This window comes from Octopus bimaculoides, chromosome 2 (genome assembly GCF_046866305.1).
Source record: "Octopus bimaculoides isolate indiv1 chromosome 2, ASM4686630v1, whole genome shotgun sequence".
NCBI classification, from domain to species: domain Eukaryota; kingdom Metazoa; phylum Mollusca; class Cephalopoda; order Octopoda; family Octopodidae; genus Octopus; species Octopus bimaculoides.
In genome coordinates this window covers 16,966,431-16,986,059 of record NC_142929.1, presented here as the reverse complement: position 1 = coordinate 16,986,059, position 19,629 = coordinate 16,966,431, and the positions used below count along the sequence as shown (strand labels likewise).

The following is a 19,629-nucleotide window of genomic DNA, read 5'->3' as shown; positions in this document are numbered from 1 at the left end:
TATTTATAATGTTTTCATTCGTAAGTTATAACAAATATTATTGTTTATTAATTAAAAGCTATAATGATAATCTCGTTACTTATAACTTAATTATAAGTATTTATCACTAAGCATAACTCTTAGTTTAGGCTGCGAAAATGTTATGATGTATCATACCAAGACGCTGAACGTGCGTTCATTACTTACATGTATGTTGAAGATATGGATTATATTTTTTTGACCGTTACACATAAAAAAATACAGTTTCATTAATATACAGAAATAAATTCAACAAGTTGAAAGAAACGAGAAGTAACAGGAATTAAGTTTCTACATTAATTTATTATATACATTTTTTTTACATTTATAGAAATTTAGAAACCAAATCATTTCGTCGTAGAGAATTACGACTTAAATTTATATTAACTAATTTCTCATTCTAACTATAAGGTTTCACGACAATTCAATATTGTCGGATTTGAGTATTGAACATGGCATATATATTAGCCGATACTCAAAAGGGTGAGTGCCGTGGATTTGAGTGGCTGTCCAACGGACACTGGAGATATTGCCGAAAATCAGGGTTTTTATAACTACTCATACACGAATCATAGAACCGTAACCCCGTGAAAGATTTCTTCAACGAAGTTCATAATTCGTATATGGGCAGTAATTTTTAACCAATGAGAAATCAATAATTTCTCATGTTCGGGCAAACGAACTTACGTTCTCTCTCCGCCTCTTATGAGTTTGCTACAGATGTATCTACAATTTTAAACAACTACTATTTTGTTATAAAATTCATTTGTTAAAATATTGAATTTTATTAACGGAAAACACTTTCAGATATTTTTTCTAAAGACGATAGTACAACAAAATCATTATTTTCTGGTCTGCAAAATAGCAACCATATCTGACGCTTCCAAAGTTTGTTTATAAAGTGTTATTGCATTCGAAGTAGCTTTAAATTTGACGATATTTCATCGCACGTTACTGTCTAGCTAAATGGTATTGTCGGCAGATAATATCTGAGCGGTGCCTGTTCGAGTCCTGTCTGTACCCGCGGGCGACGTTCTTTTTTTTTTTTTCGTTTTATATGGACAGATACTCAATCTTTCGCTGCTGTCCTTACAGCTTTACTGCGTTGAAGGTTTGCTTTCTTGTCTGCAAAATGCCATTAGTGTGTTTGTTGTGAACTCCACTTGCTATTGCTTGACATGATAAGAAATATTTAAACCAATGTTAACCGAAATAATTGTGAATGAAAGCTACAAGATATATTCCACTAAATATTTTGTGTTGACATGTATAGCGATATTTGTCAATATATTGTATAACTGTTTATTCTTTGTGTATCTTGTGTTTAATTTATGTTAAACTGCTTAAGCGCTCATATAAATATTAAAATCTCAAACGATTGGTTTTAAGGGAATATTTTGAAAAACTAGGAAAGAGTTTAAAAATTTGCTTTGTTTAACTATTATATTTATAAAATGTTTTTAAAGTTTGATTATTCTTAAATAAAGAAGATTGAATTAAAACCAAAATGCAACAATATCACCCATTGCTTTCGTGGGAAATTAAATTGGAGTGAAGGAATGGTACAAGTCTTTCAGGAATATCTCTATGCTTTCATAATTTTACTGCTTTATGGGTTCTTGCCATCATGCTGAAGCCTTAGAGTTCACCGATCAGAATATATAATTATCAAATATATTTGTAAGTAATATGAACGATGACTGGAAGCGTATACAAAAGAAAACCAATAAAAAGTGATATTAGGATTAATTCCTTTGCAGTTCTATTTGCCTTGGTTGCACCTTCTAAATTTCCATTCTGAGCCATTGTGTTTGCCTAGAAGATAGACAGACAAGAATTAGTTCATATTTAAAGCAAGCCAATAAAACTGAACAGCAAATATATTGATTTCTAATTTTGTCACAAGGCCAGCAATTTTGGAGGAGTAAGTGAATTACATCGTTCCCTGTACTCAAACAAGTACTTATTTTATGTATCCCTAAAGGATTAAAGGCAAAGTAAACCTGGAGGAATTTGAACTCAGAACGTAAAGACGGACAAAACACCGCTAAATATTTAGCGCTTCGTGGTATCGATTCTACCAGCCATAACAGTAATAATATTGAATTATATGGATGAACAATAGAATTTCTTCTTAATAAAGGAGTGAATGGAGGGGAGTTGGTGTGACCACAAATTCCACCAATATTTTTGTAGTGTGGGTGTGGTTGTGGTGGTGGTGAAGTGATATTTATCAGTTTCATAACCATTGCTCTTATAAAAGCAGATGTTCTATCAACGCTGTTATATGCCATGCTGTTTCTTAGCCAATTGCTACTTAGGGGTTAAAGCTATTTTATGTAGACTGGATTAGTAGAAACCTTATTTACAATGATACGGTAAGCTGACAGAGATATTAAAGATGAGAAAAACAAGACTGCTGTGTCTGAAATACTTGAAATGGTTATTGTTAGACATAATGGAGCAAAGACGCAGTACAGGTGAGACTTTACATAAGAACCATTTTCACAACTATTACAATCATGATGTTCGTTTGATCTTGTTTAGGACATTTATTTTTGCTTCTCCTCTACAATCTCCATCAACTAAATGCGTATCAACCCCATGAGATAACTAAAACTGTTTGGAAGAGAAGCTAAATTCTTCAAGTCACAACATGCTCTCTTAAAAAATGATATTGGCTAATATCACATTGGATAATATAATCCAAACATAGCTTTTTTTCTTCGTTTTTTTTTGGCGGGGTGGGGGGATTTATTATATGTACATATGTGTGTGTGTGTGTGTGTGTGTGTGTGTGTGTGTGTGTGCGTGCGTTTGTGTGTATTTATGTATGTATGCATGAGGTGGTCAAATTATGCATAAGAAGTAGACAATCACTGTTTACATATATGGTTCGTTTCACTTTTTAATAAGTGAGAATTTGTCAGAAGTCCTCCAGGAAGGCGAAACGACCCACGTTACACGACAAAAAGAGTGAAGTTTGGGAGTAAGAATCGGATACTTTGGGGATACATAAAAAGATATGTTTCGAGAAAGTTGATTAAAACTGACGGTAACTGGAGAAGTGCCAAATACATATAGTTGCTGCAGGAAAAAACTGATAAAAAACTTGAATGAAGGTGAGATTTTTCAGCATGACCGAGCGCAATGCCACAGATCACGTGCAGCATAAGAGAGTCTAGCCGATGAAGGTATTACTATGCTGAAAGATTGGCCAGCTCAGAGTCATGACTTAAATATCATCGAGCAAATATGGACAGAACTAAAGAGAAGAGTTCGTCAGAATAATCCACGCAATCTTGAACTGCTGTAGGAGATCAGCCACTAAAAATGATATCAAATGCCTGTGAAGATGGTAAAGGATTTGTACGCATCTCAAGCTAGGTGCATTGAAGCAATCATTCAAGCTGAGAGGAAGCCATACGAAATATCAACAATGTACAGTCACTTCTTGGAATGAACATTATATAATAAATTTTCATTATAGACATTTTTCTGTTTTGAAACACTGTATCTTGATATGTTTATGTGAGGTGGCCATAGACTTTTGCATGGCCAATTATGGTGGTCGTCTCACATCTTTCCATCTCATTCAGACTCCTGCTACAAAATACAATGATTAGGGCCAATGCTTCATGTGTAAAAAGTGCAATGCGAAACATCCACTTATAGGTTGGCAATTAATAGGAATTTACAATAATTTAAATTGGCCGAAGGTCTTTGCACGGTACAGTATTTGTTTCAGTCATCAGACTACGGCCTTGCTGGAGCATTGCTTTGAAGAGTTCTAGATGAACGGATCGACACCTGTACATATCGTATTTTTAAGGCTGGTATTTATTTTATCATCTTTTGCCGAAACGCTAGATTACGAGAACGTAAACTCACCAACATCGGTTTCAAACACAAACACAGATACTCTTTTTCTCTTCTACGCACATACACTCACATATATTCATATGTATATATACATATATATATATATATATATATGTGTAGGTATGAGTGTATATGACAGGTTTCTTTCAGTTTCCTTCTGCTTAATCCATTCACATGGCTTTGATCTACACGTGGCTATTGTACAAATCACCCCAGGTGCGGTAGAACTGAACCCGGAGCCATTTGATTGGTAAGCAAACTTCTTATCACACAGCCACGATTGAATAAAAGATGAGCAAATATACAGAAATTCTTGCAAGAAATGTTCGCATTTTTCTTACTTTTAATACTTTAAGAAGAGCACCAAAGCCTGTTGGAAAACAGCAGAAACAGGTGACAAAAATTGCTGCAGTCGTCTTAAATGCAAAGTATTTTAGTTCCTGGTTTTCTGTGTGAAAAGAGAAGAAATAAAAAAAAAATAATTTAATTATCTAGTGATGTTTATGACGATGATGGCCACAACATGGATGTAATCTAATAAGCTCTCTCCACAAAACAATGTTAATCCAGTAACGTCGGTGCAATGGAAGGAAAACACCGCGATATAGCAATGAGAAAAGTCTTTGTAAAGAAAGCAAAGGAATGAAAAAATCAGAAGGATTTTTGTTACATGCAGTGTAGGTTCTTTCTGAAACGTGTGATATCTCTATGTGACATACGAAAGATGCCGAAACCAGTACAAGAAAACCTGGTTAAACACACTAATTACACAGTAATTACGTAGATTGAATAATTATCTTTACATGCAACTCCCCATTTCTCCAAGTGCATTTACTAACTTTTACAAGTAGCATAAAAATTGTCTACACGACACACACGTGAACATACAGAAAATAACAGAGAAAAACACCTTTCACGAGCGATGCAGTACCAAACAAAAACAAAGCCACTCCCCACAAACGAATATAAGAAGGAGCAAATTGGTGACCCAGTTTAAAACATCACTAAGAATTTTTGCCCAGACACATAGCTTTCAAGAAAAATAGAGGCGATTTTGGATCTATCAGCCTACAATACGATAAATATATCCAAAGGAAGAGCAAGGAAACGCTGTCATATCAAAAAGTCAACTTTGAACAAACAGACCCGTCTCCTACTATCATCGTCAATGCTTTACCGACAAACCAAACTCATACCGAATCAGAGGTAGCCAGGTACATCAAGAACCGCTGTACTCAGTGGGGAACCACACTGAGGTCAAAAGGTCTGCTGCTGGAACAAACTATAAAAAAACGAACTGCCAGGTAACCTGAATCAGGATGACCCTAACTCTAGGTCTTTAGTAGCACCATGAAAATCATCACCTAAAGCAAAACACAGAAAATGGACTAGTGAGGATTATAGAGACATGCTGAAAGCTTTCTCTACAACCTAGCTAAATCCAAACAATAACCTTGTGCAAATATACACGTCATGGAGAAACTAAGTTGATAACGATGTATGCAGATATATAGAGGCAAATAAAAGAAATAATATACGTAGAAACATCATTAAGAATTAAAGGTTAACTGACGCTGAAATTTAGCCAAATTAAGACACAAATATTCCAAGCTAGACCGAATGAAAGCATCAATAATTTAGATGAAATAGGTAACAGATGCACAGGGCCCAAAGTATGAGCAGTACATCCCAATGACAAATTAAAAGAAAGAATAATGGAAAAAGAGGAGCAAGTAGACCTACCTCAAGAGCACCAAAATAGACATGACACAGAATTTGATGAGAATAATAATGATAAGCTCATAGCAGCAAAATAAGATATTATGCGAGAACTCAACAAGTCTGAGTTTACTGGGAGACTTGTTAAAGAGTTCAGCAATGACGTCGGAATGGATTTTGGCCTTGATAAGTGTGCTAAAGCAACTTTTGTTAGGGGAAATCTGAAGCAAACAGCTTCCATTAAATTAGATACCGACACTACCATTAAGGACCCTGACTCACAAGAAAACTATAAGTACCTGGGTAAAAATGATGCAGACAGCATACAATATGCTACTGTGCGGGGGAAAAAACACAATAATATTACAGAAGAATACGCCTCTTACAAAAACCTGAACCCACTTCCAAAAATTGCATCGAGCCCATTAATACCCTGGCACTTCCAGTAGTCCAGTACACTTTGAACATCCTTAAATGTAATCTTACAGAACTACAACGCCTGGAGAGGAAGACAAGAAAACTACTAACATCTAAGAACCTGCACTACCCCAAATCAGAAGCTGATCAGCTATACCTACCTAGAAGTAACGGGAGGAAGAAGAATGGAGTAGGTAGAACTATGCTCTAAGACCTTCTTCAATAGCAATGAACAAGTACTTATCTAGTACAGAAGACTGGATGCTGCGGCTTGTGAACAAACACAAAAGCAGCAAAAAATCACATTATATCGTCAAGGAAGCTAGCAAATTCGCAAGTGAACTTAGCATTAACCCTGTATCAGATGAAAAACCTGAAATTACTATATCAAGCAACAACCAAACATTGAATGAGAAGGTCGGAAATAAAAGTAGAGACTGAAGACTCCATATTAGCGGCACAAGATCAAAGCTTCCTTGCAAAAAATTACCAGGCTTCCGTTCTACAAAATAGTTCAGACCCTAAGTGTAGATTCTGCGATAAATTTGATGAAACAATAAACCATCTAATCTCGCGATGTCCTCTGCTGATATCAAACGAATACAAAAATCGCCACGATAGTGTAGGGCAGTATCTACATTGGAAAATATGTAAACACTACAAAACCAGCATTCCTGCTTACTGGTATGAATATCATCTTGAGCCAGTCGTTGAAGGTTAAAATGTCACTATTCTTTGGGATTTTCTAGTCAACAGTGATAGAACGATCCAGGCCAATCCACTAGCCATAGACATTACAGACAGGGAAGAAAATATTTCTAGACTAATAGATGTATGTGTTCCCACTGATAAAAATATATCTGTAAATGAATTTGAGAAATTGAGTAAAATATAAAGACTTGGAACTTCAAATACAGAAGATGTAACATCTTAAAGCGACCGCTGTTCCTGTTATTGTGGGTGTCCTAGGTGTGATAAGAGAAGGATGACAAAAGCATCTCGATAATATCTCAGGAAAAAATAAATGTTGACAAGTACTGCCCACATGCTGAGCAAATCCTATCAATTTAAATATCTGTGTTGTGTTACATGAAGATATTTCGCTACTGCCCCTGCCACTCCCCCCCTCAAATTTTCACTCATACTGTAAGATCTTTTGTCTTTCACTCGCCCAACGATGCTGAGTGTGTCTTGGCAAGTGATTGTAACAAACATGCGAATAAAAAGTAAATAATAATAATAATAATAATAATAATAATAATAATAATAATAATAATAATAATAATAATAATCCTTTCTACTGGAGGCACAGTTTTTCACTGGTACTTAATTTGTCGGTTCCTAGGTTGAAAGGCAAAGTCGACCTTTGTGGAATTTGAACTCAGAACGCAGTGACGGCTGAAATGCCGCTAAGAAATTCGTCCAGCGTGATAACGATCCTGTCAGCTCCCACCCCTGATGCTTCTTCTTCTTCTTCTTCTTCTACTACTACTACTACTACTACTACTACTACTACTACTACTACTACTACTACTACTACTACTACTATACTACTACTGATGATGATGATGATGATGATGATAATTTAGCCAAAAAGCATGTCGAGTCAGAGGAAATGTTAACAATGACGAATAGTAAAAAATGAAAATAATAATATCAGTGATGATAATAATATTAATGAAAGGAAGCGGTTGGAATGAATGACAGCGAAAAGACAAAATATTGTGCGTGGGTGGTGGTAATGAAACTGAAGCCCGACATGGCGACAGTGTTGCACCCGGCAGGCTTAGAAATACGGGTCCGACTCCAGCCTGTCGTTAACCAGCAAGGGATCAGCACACAGGGCGTAGATGGAACAAACAATTTAATGATGTGATCATGGAGTTTTTACTACCTGAGCAACCCTATAATCGAAAATGGTCTTCATATTAGAGGTAACCGACAACGTATGTATGATCAATGGAGAGAAAGAGGATTGTTTCAACTCAAGGATCAGAGATTATAGGATCAAGCTAGAGCAATAAGAAAAAATCGTTGGTTCACATAAGTAGAGCTCGAAACTATGAAATGGCGGGTATCGGAAAACAGCAGCAGAGGAAACGATCGAAAATACAGTTCTTTCTGATAAAAGTAATCTCATAGCAGAAAACAGAGGTGAGATCTCTAATAAACCGCAGGAAAGGAACAGTGATAGCTTGCTCAATGAGAGACATATAAATGTGTATATATCTTCCATGTCAGTTACTCCGATTGCTACTCTTACCCTTGTACTTCATTACAACCTGTCAGACATTCGATTAAAATATACTGCTAAAATAAATACCAAATTAAAACATTTATTGTGCTCCATATAACGAAATAACTGACTAAAAACTCTTACAGAGTAAATTTACGTTTTGATGTCTAAAACTTGCTAAAGATAAGAGATCTGTTTGGGATAAATGGTTGTTGTAGTGTAAGGAGTAAAGTGAGAAGAAATGATATTTGCTTACAATAAGAGTTTGCTGTTGTTGTTGTTGTTGTTGTTGCTGTGGTTGTTGTAGCACAGGTGTTGGTTGTGACAGGTATCCAGGTTGTTGTGGATATCCGGGTTGTGGTGAATATGCTGGTAGTGGTGGATATTCATGCTGTGGTGAATATCCGGGTTCTGGTGTATATGGTGGTGGTGGTGGATATACATTTTGTTCGGGATGTTCAAATGCCGAAGCATTACCAAAATCAGTTGTGTATCCATGGTTTTCATTGCATCCTGGTGGATCATCATTCAGTTCCACAGTTTTTGTGTTATCTGGAAAAGATTTTAAATTCCACAAACAATATTTCAAAGTGCACATTTCTCATATATTTAATTAATCAACAAATGTTATATACTGGTTGGTAGCATCAACTGTCTTGTTAAGATTTGCTTATAATTAAAAAAATTAATTAATATCATCACTATTACATTAATTAGAAATATACTATTGACAATCCAATAAATTATTTATATTACACTATTACATTAATTACTATGAATATGATATAACAATATTTTTAACATAAATAATTATAAAAACCATAACAGGCCAACAAATTGTTTCGACTTATATATATTGTTTCTGATATACACAATCACAGTTCCATTATATACGTAACGAAGGGAATCTGACGATGATGGAGTTATCGGACGTAACTGATGATGATGATGATGATGATGATGATGATGATGATGATGATGATGATGATGATGATGATAATGATGATGATGATGATGATGGTGATAGTGATTATGATTCTTGCAGAATATGTCTTCTTGTTGAAAAGTGTGTAACTCAAATGCGATGTTTCAAACAACATGATTTATTTTCGTTACATTTACAATTACAAATCGATCGTCGGATCGATGAAAATCAACATATAATTTTAACTGTAAGCATTTGCTGGCAATCTACTTAGCCTTGTGCAATTGCTACTGAGGAAAGGGTGTGTGACAAATGAGGTAGAAAAGGTAATCTGTGAATGTGGTAGGCATGATAATTAGATAGATTAATCAAGTGTGAGTAGATGAATTTCAGTGTGAAACAAACGAGTGAAGGAGACAGGAGAGATGCTTACACTAGTTTTCGTTTGACCCAGTGACATCGTTTCTTGTTCAGCCCCAAAACGTTCTGCAACAGGATGTCACGATCGCAAACAGGGAACTGACCACTTTGGCTGGTCAGTTGATCGTATTTATAACAGTCTGCAGTCGATAGAATGATGGACAAACCTTAGCTAAATATTCAGGTTAGATCTGGTTTATCTGAACTTAATTTCTCCTAGGTGGTCATTAAAAACTCATCAATCGTTGTTTTAACTGACAGCATAAAGAAATTTATCTCGCTGCACACTGATTTGGCGGGCAAAAATTGCGACCAATAATTCTGTGATGCGGTTTCAAATCTCAGGCAATAATACTGACATTCATTCTTTATATGAGTACTGTAACGTACACTCAAGTGAAATTCCTCTCCCCTCTTTATTATATATATATGTACATACGAACGTAGCAGATAGCTAATCTTTGGTCGCTATTTGGACCCCGTTGCGTCCACTACCCTGATTGGTTGGTGCTGGCGCAATTTGTTTTCTACTGTAATGCGTTAATATGCAACCTAATCAATCTAAGTCCCTAAATTAGATGAAGTGAGACAGCTGGTTCACAATCCATTTTGAGCCTACTCCTCGTCTTTAGGTCTTTGGTTTCAGACCTTTTAAGGTATACCCACTGACCACACACGATACAGCCAGTTCCAGCGACAACGCCAGACAACACCAGTCCAACAGAATTACAGCAACCTCTATCTTCGTCACCACCAAGGTCTCACCGACGTCGTCAACAGCACCTCTACGTACACAGCACCAGCAACACTGCACAGGTTCTATCATAGCACTGTTCGTGAACTACTTCACCATGGTTAATAGCAAATATACCACATGTGAGAACTCCTGTACAAGTAACCCAGGCAGCAGCATTACAGCCACAACTTCGTACGACACGTACTGCAACCAGATCTGCATCATCGACACTTCTTAATACAGCATTTCTATCCCCGTGTACAACTGACCCCGAACTGGTATTTCTCATTCATGTGTGTATGAACATTCGTCTAACCTCTCATTTATTCAAACATCATGATTTATTTTCCTTACATTTACAATTTCAAATCGATCGTCGGATCAATGAAAATCAACATATAATTTTAACTGTATGCATTTGTTGACAATCTACTTAGCATTGCGATAAGGAAAGGGTGTGTGACAAATGTGATAGAAATTGTAATCTGCAAATATGGTAGGCATGACAATTAGATAGATTAATCAAGTGTGTGTAGATGAATTTCTGTGTGAAACAAATGAGTGGGGGAGACAGGAAAGATGCTTACAGTAGTTTTCGTTTGACTCAGTGACATCGTCTCTCGTTCAACCCAAAAGCCGTATGGAACAGTCTGTCACGATCGCAAACAAGGAACTGACCACCATGGCTGGTCAGTTTGTCGTATTTAAAACAGTATGCAATCGATAGAAAGATGGACAAACCTTAGCTAAATATTCAGGTTAGATCCGGTTCATCTGGACTTAACTTCACATTGCTGGTCATTAAAACTCATCAATCGTTGTTTTAATTGAGAAGACAAATAAGTTTTTCACGCCGCAAACTGATTTGGCGAGCGAAAGTGCGACCAGTAATTCTGAGATGCGGTTTCAAATCTCAAGCGATAGAAAGTCACTTCAGGGTCATCATTTAAAAAAAGATAAAATTCCGTGCGAAAGGACGCCTGGATTGTAAAAATTAATTCAAATGTTTATGTGTTATGGGCTTGAGTGTTAACTATTCAATTACAGTTAAAGAATAACAAAATCCTTTAACAGACAATACAATCAAGTAAGTGCAAACCACAACCATCGAAGTTCACTTCATTACATCTCGTAACACATACTAATTGAAACCCTCTCATGTCCAAGGTAGTCGCTTGTCACCACAGCATACAACAATAAGATATATGTGTATATAAATGTATATAATTAAGTATCTCAGTCTTCTACTATGTATAACTGCAACAAAACATATATAAACAATTACATATTCAATACAACAACTATCTATTTAATGTAGTTGGTCTAAATATATATATGTATGTATATATATAAGTATGCATGTATGTATATATATGTTAGACTACAGCAATGAAAATCAAATTTACTAATTTTTTAGGGGTAACGGATGTGAAGATACTTAAATAATGATTGGTATTCGTACACCTTGGAAGGGAGAATTTAGTGAATCGACAGAAACCATCAATACAAACCAAACAAACAACAAGCACAGTTCTCAATGAACTAATCTATATTATTATTTACAAAATGAGGGACGACATATTGTGCATATCTAAACTCTATCAATACTTTCAGAAGTAACAAACAACATTGTTGTAATAAGAATACAATTTATAAACTATACGATACTATGATAATTATTATTTTGCTTATGAAACTTATTTAGTAACTCAAATGAATATATATATATATATATATATATATATATATATATATATATATATATATATATAGAGAGAGAGAGAGAGAGAAACATACATATACATATACACATACACACATACAGGTACACACATACTTACGTACATATACATGAATACATATATATACACACACATACATATATATATATATATATATATATATATATATATATATATATATATATATATATATATATATATATATATATACATGTATTTATATGTACTTCTGTATTTTTGTACATGTAGGCGTGTGTGTATGTGTATATGTATATGTATGTGTGTGTATATATATATATATGGGTTTATACGTATTTGTGTATTTGTGTGAATATATAAATATATGCATGTGTATATTTGTGCATGTATGTGGATATATATATATATATATATATATATATATATATATATATGTATATATATATATATGTATATATATATATATATATATATTTGATTAATAAATTCAAAAAAGGATAAAAATCTTTTACAAGAATTTTATCAGGAAGCTAGTGTGTAAAAAAATTCATAAGGGAAATTTCTATTCCCAAGAATATAATTATTCGTTTATGTTTATATAAGGGGCATTCCTACAGAATAATGCCACACAGAATAAGTCCAGTGTGTGGCATTATTCTGTAGTAATGCCCCTTATATATATATATATATATATATATATATATATATATGTGTGTGTGTGTGTGTGTGTGTGTGTGTGTGTGTGTGTGTGTGTGTATGTATGTATGTATCGTTCAACCAATAAAATATCTATTTCAATCGCCTCGCGCTTTCCTAGAATAGATAGTAACAACAATAATATATGTGGATAGCAAGCAACGGCCAATAAATGGCAAATCCGAAATTTTATTATTAATTTATAATTATAATAGGACATACAAGGTGCTGGCATTGCAGAGTCGAAAAATCCTCTAATAAACTACCAGTAACTGGAAATACAACATGCGCAACAGAAATCGAGCGATGAGCAAAGCCATTAACTTACTATCGCGGCAGAAAACCACAGAATGAGGAAATAGATATCCCTGGATCGACTAATTTCGAATTTCGAGGGATCAGTTCTCTTAATTCTCTCAAAAATTGAAATCAATTGTTCCAGGGATATCTGTTTCTTACTTCTGCGGCTTTCTACCAAGATGATAAGTTAATTTCTTTGCTCGTCGCCCGATTTCCGATGCGCCTGTTGTATTTCCAGTGATTGGTTTGTGTATTAGAGGATTTTTCGACACTCACTTCAACAACAATGCCGGCAACTTGTGTGCCCGAATAAAATTATAAATTAATCATAAAATTTCGGATATTGCTTTACGGTCAGTTAAATAGTTGCTGTTATTATTTATTTTACTACTAATAATAATTAATGATAATATGTGTATAAACATTCTTTGTATATTTATACATTTATGAAATTTATACACAGACGCGTTTCTGAATTTAGGGCTAGTTTTTCAACGGTTAACAAGAACTAAACGAGTAAATTTTTTAAACCTAGGTATATAGCGAAACTTGCTGCTGAGAATTAAGTGTGTTAATTTCTGAAAATTCGAAATCCATTGACCCAGATATATCTATTTCTTCATTCTATGTGTGTGTGTGTGTGTGTGTGTGTGTGTGTCTGTGGTTGTCCCCACCCCACCATCGCTTGACAACTGATATTCGTGTCTTTAAGTTCGCGTAACCTGTACATACATACATATATATATATGTGTGTGTATATTATATTTTACATACCAATACGTATGTATGCATATAATTGTATGATCACACGCACATTTGTATATATATCTATATAAATGAATTAATAAATTCATACATACACAGATACATACAAACAAACACACACACACACATATATATAATAATATATGTGATCTGATCAGTAAATATCCAGACCATTGCCATAATAACGATGCTTAAAAACGCAGAGTAAAGCTGCTTGACATAGATTGAGCCCGCACTCTGTTATGCATGTGCACTAAGTTTTAACGTTTCTAGTTAACTTCGGCTGTTTACATCAGTAACGCATGTAACGTGTAATCGTCTCATTGATCATAACAGAGAAAGTTGAGCAGAGGACCTGCATCAGACTTTGCCAAAAGCTTGGCGATACCTGCTCAGAAGCCTACGCAAAGATTTCGAGAAGTTTTCGTGGTTTTCAATGCAAAGATTTCAAAACGTTTTCATGGTTTTTGACAATCAAGTTCTGCTAACGAAGTCCGTGTGTCTTTTTGGTCAGCTGGAAGCAGTTTTGGCACAAACTTAGCAGACACACGTCTGATACCCGAATATTCAGTGATAATAGATTGAACTGAACCGTAACTAATCTTCACATGCTCTGATAACTCATAGATGGAGATTCGTCGATTTCCCCTGAAAGCTGCACGCACATCTGCGATGTTTTTTTTTCCGTTCTGCTATTTGCGGGTCTCCCAGAACGTTCGCCACCATCGACATTTTACGGCCATTTTAGAAGCGTCTAAAACACTCGTACACATGTGAGCGATTCATACGCTCCTCTACATACACTTTCTGCTACTTTGCGTAGGCCTCTGAGCCTCGGAGCAGTGATCGCCATGATAACTTTCACTTTCATGGTCAATGCGACAATCACACGTTACACACGTTATTTCCAAGCACTACTGCAACTAGCAGAAGTGAGCTAGAGTATAAAATCTTAGTACGTGTCAAGCGGCATCACTTTGCGTGGTTTCGTTTCGTTACAATAGCAACACTCCGACACTTATTGATAAGACCGCATATGTATATATATATATATATATATATATATATATATATATATATATATATATATATATTTGTTTTGCAAGATTTTTGATGTGAAATCGTGTGTTGAAACAGATGTTGTTGTACTTGGGGATGGTCATATTGCCAGTTTAGCCAATAAAAACACACGCACTGTATATTTGGTGTTAATTTGCTTCAGCTTTATATTACATTATATTACATTAATCCTATTTCGGCCAGAGTTCTTTCGTCACACTTCTGTGACCTCATCAGTGGTCCTTTGCTTTCTTCTTTCTTATGTATGTCTCACCTTGCTAGTTATCAGCCATTTTGTATTTTGTATTCCTATTGTATGTGTCTACGCATGCGTATCCTTCAATGTGTCTATGTTTTTGTAAGTGCATGTGTGTGTATGGGGAGTGCCTGTATTATCTATATCCTCTGTTAATACAAGTTCGTTTGTTTTTGTTTTTATTTATTTATTTGTTCATGTGTTTATATCTACTTTTTTTTAATATATATTTAATTAAATTTTATTAACGTATGTAGTATTTAATTCCATTTGTTTATCTATGTATTGTATTATACTTTGTTCATATTGTTATTGGTTTATGGGGAAAGTATTGTCATATGTTGTGGTTTGTGGTTTCTTAGGGGTGTGTGTTAGTGTTCTATTTTAGTTTCCTATTCAGGCTAGGTTTATCTTCTATTATGTGTGTAGCTTCTGTAATTTGTCTAAGTGCTGCGTCTCTGCTATGTGTGGATAAGATTTTAATTTCTATGTTGTTGAGTGAGCCTCCATGTTCTTGCTCAGCGTGCTGGTACAAAACTGATGAGCTCTTCCCTTCCTTAAGTTCCCTCCAATGTTCATTTGCCCGCTCCCCTATGCTCCTTGCTGTTTCAAGACATATGTAGGCGTAATTGTCCGCAACTCTTCAGACTGATCGTCATAGCAATATAATTTGTAGAATTGGTAGAACTATGTACATGTTCAATCTCATGCCGACGTCTCGTGTATAGTTCGGCATATATTGCTATGACGATCACACTGAAGAGTTGCGGACAATTACGTAAGTAATTACGTAGCAATGGGAGAGAGGATGTGGTGGAGGTAATAAAGCGGTCGTAAAAAGATAATAGAAGTCTGATATAGTAGATGGTTAGATATTAATGGAGGAGGGGGAAGAATCAGGACTATCTTGGTTGTTAGAAATACATGTCTACACTGGCAAGCAAGGGATTTAAAATTTAAAATTTAGAAATGAAGATAAAAATACAGATATATTCCCATTGAAATTCAAGGGACAAAATGAATTAAGATCACAAATCCGGATTTAACAGGGAGTAAATGTAGATATAGATAAGATTATTAAAAGGATAGAATAGGAATGTTTAATTACTGGGTTTAAGTATAAGGAAATTAGAAGAGCCAAGGGCTGAAGGAAATATAATGCTACAGTTCTAAAGGTACTAGGTGCTATGGTGCGTTTATAGGTAAGTAGAGTTAGAAGGATGTAATGGTTATGTTCGAATCATTAATTACTAATTTAACTCAGAACAGTGGGAGGAGAATCCTAGTGGTATTCTCTTAAATGCGAGGTTGGTGAAATATAGAGGAAAAGATAGGAAATACAGCTACTGTTGATGTAACAAATAGATTGTATGCCTTGATTAAATGTCACTGATTTTTAAGGTGTAATCTAAAATAAAAATATGATTGGTTATCAGATGAAACATAATTTCAAAAACAAAAGAATATCTCAGGAACGTAGCTGGAGTCTATCGAAGTTTATCCAGCGTCTGTTATTGTACATTTGTTCATAAAACGCCAAAGGAATTCAGGACAAGTCGGACACTCTGGAGTGTACTATCAAAGTCCAATCAATGTAACATGCGTTTTCGGCCAACCGCTAGGGCCTAGATGCTCATAGGTTTGGTTTTCTATGTGTAGCCAACTGGAAGATCCTATTTGATATTTATCAAACGAAGGCTGTGAGCATAGCTTTATTCACCGCTACAAGGTACATATCTTTTCAGGTACCCAACTCTTTCTTTCTATGTATGTATGTATGTATGTATGTATGTATGTATGTATGTATGTATGTATGTATGTATGTATGCGTGTATGTATGTATCTATCTATCAATCTATCTTCCTGTCTGTGCGTGTGTGTGTGTTTGCCTTTAAGTGCGAGTGCATGTATGTATATAAAGTAGCTGAAGTTTGAAGTAACAGCTATGGAGGTCTGTCTTTTACGTTAGGCGTTCATCTACACAGAAGGGTGCGTGCACGGCTCTACATAGTGGGAGAAATGTATATACATATATACATGCACACGTGCTCGTAGGGATTTTAAGATATTTTTTATCAAAACTCAAAAATATTACTTGGGTTCAGTTAGTGCAGCGTATATTACAATGTGTTTATACTAGTCTTTAATTAACATTCGTGAGCTGACAAAACTGAAAACACACACCAAACATGGAGTGTGTTTTCAAAAAGAATCATAGAAGGGGATATATAGTGAGAATTTACGAAAATTTATTAACATATACTTTGGAAAATTCATTAATATATATTTATGAAAATTCATTAACATACATACTTATAGGCTTCCATGTTTGTGAACCTCCATTGTTTCGTGCAGCTTGCAATAGAAGGACTGAAATGGTAAAATCCATAAAAGGTGGGATCGTATTCGCTTTACTCGCAGTGGTATTATTATTCCTGTTTGTGCGAACTGAGGCCAATGTAAGCAGTAACTATATAAGTAGCGCAAGAGGATATCTCTCTCTCTCTCTATATATATATATATACACACACACACAGCTTATAGCAGTTCATTGATAGCTTACACATAAAAAGCTGTATATTCAAAAGTTACAATTATTATATTTTTGTTATGTATTTTTACGGTTCAGTTAAGGTACTTCGATGCATGAAGCAACTTTTGGATATTACATTCATTTTAGGCCTATAAGGAGTTTTGAACTATGGTCTCTGTTTTATGTTGGAAGAAAGGAAGTTCATTATAGTTAACATGGAAGAAAGTAGTTCATGGAAGAAGGCATGGAAGAAAAAAGTTTCTTATATTCAACATGATCTAAATTGACTACAGAGTTCGATGCAGTTTATTTTTAATATGAACAATAACGCCGCATAGTTGCTCAACCTGTGAATAAATTCCAGGGAAATTTGATTAAAAAAGAGAGATTACGACTGTGAAAAAAATAATGAAAGCAATACTTACTAAGAAATAATTTGATATAAAATATTAAAATTTATAGAACTGGGAATGAAATATGAAAATATTATTAAGGGGCTAGCAGAAAACCTCCTGGAGGGCAGTCTTTCTGCCTTTGTGTATATATATATATATATATATATATATATATATATATATATATATATATATACATATATATAGTATTAATAAAATAGGAGATGGAATGTGTAATAGACTTTATTGGGTACAACTCATATTTCGACCCGTTCTGGGTCCCTTCAGGTGCATCAATAAAAAGTCTCACAAGAGATTTCTTGAGAATGAGAAAATCAGAGGAATTTATTGAAACGCAAATATTAACGGAGGAAGTATACATTCTATTTTCGAGAAAATGACGTAATCAGCTTCGGTGTTGTAACTTTTAAGAGAGAGAAACGAATGTGCGTGTGTGAGCGCATATATATATATATATATATATATATATATATATATATATATATATATATATATATATATGGGGGAGAATGTACGAAAAAAAACAATAACAGACGAGGACAGGTGGTGTAAACAACAAAAGGATGTATTAGTATGACGCTCGGGAATACGGAAAGTCTTTAACGTTTCGAGCTACGCTCTTCAACAGAAAGAATACGGAGAAAACAAGGAGAAAAACACGGAGAAAAAAAATTGAATGGTGTTGGTCAACGCTGCGCATACTCGCTTTTACTCTTTTACTTGTTTCAGTCATTTGACTGTGGCCATGCCGGAGCACCGCCTTTAGTCGAGCAAATCGACCCCCAGGACTTATTCTTTGGAAGCCTAGTACTTATTCTATCGGTTCCTTTTGCCGAACCGCTAAGTTACGGGGATGTAAACACACCAGCATCGGTTGTCAAGGGATGTTGGAGGGACAAACACAGACACACAAACATACACACACACACACACACACACACACAAACACACACATACACACACACATGTATATATATATATATATATATATACACATATATACGACGGTCTTCTTTCAGTTTCCGTCTACCAAATCCATTCACAAGGCTTTGGTCGGCCCCAGGCTATAGTAGAAGACACTTGCCTAAGGTGCCACGCAGTGGGACTGAACCCGGAAACATGTGGTTGGTAAGCAAGCTTCTTACCACACAGCCAATCCTACGCCTATATGTATATATGCGTCTAAGCACGATCACAAAAAAAGATTTTCTAAGTATCATCCTCCTTTCAACTTCTACTTCCTTTTCTTTCTCTTAACAGTTACCACAGATAAATAACCTTCCTACAGACAGTCAGTAGCGACGCCTGCTGGGTTCGGCTGCTCTGCATTGACAAGGGGTAATACCCTGAAACTAGTCTAGTCTGCAGATGCCAAACCGGCAACGGGAAGCTGCTGACCACCCATGTTCGAAGGTTATAAAGGACACAGATCCGTGTGTCACATAGCTAGCTAGAGGCGATGGCCTCTTGGAGCTAATCCACGGCAGCATTCGTCCTATATTTGAGACTGCCATGTTGGCTTGGCGATAA

At 35.2% G+C, this 19,629-nt stretch overlaps 1 protein-coding gene across 1 annotated transcript; it reads right to left on the bottom strand.

Moving 5' to 3' along the window:
• Nucleotides 1-301: 301 nt before the first annotated feature.
• Nucleotides 302-17,989, bottom strand: LOC106884201 (uncharacterized). The gene is made up of 4 exons (XM_089341250.1): nucleotides 17,464-17,989; nucleotides 8,529-8,824; nucleotides 4,242-4,348; nucleotides 302-1,833 (listed from the first exon to the last, which is right to left on the bottom strand). Exons 1-3 carry the CDS (start codon nucleotides 17,537-17,539, stop codon nucleotides 4,334-4,336), a joined length of 387 nt encoding a protein of 128 aa, XP_089197376.1. The 5' UTR covers nucleotides 17,540-17,989; the 3' UTR covers nucleotides 302-1,833; nucleotides 4,242-4,333.
• Between the last annotated feature and the right edge of the window lie 1,640 nt (nucleotides 17,990-19,629).

Bases quoted from the DNA above. Each gene is read 5' to 3' on its own strand.
- LOC106884201 (XM_089341250.1), bottom strand. From the start codon at position 17,539: ATGGATTTTACCATTTCAGTCCTTCTATTGCAAGCTGCACGAAACAAT. The intron at 8,825-17,463 runs GTATGTATGTTA...AATCTTTTCCAG, and splicing joins ACAAACATGGAAGCCTATAA to ATAACACAAAAACTGTGGAA.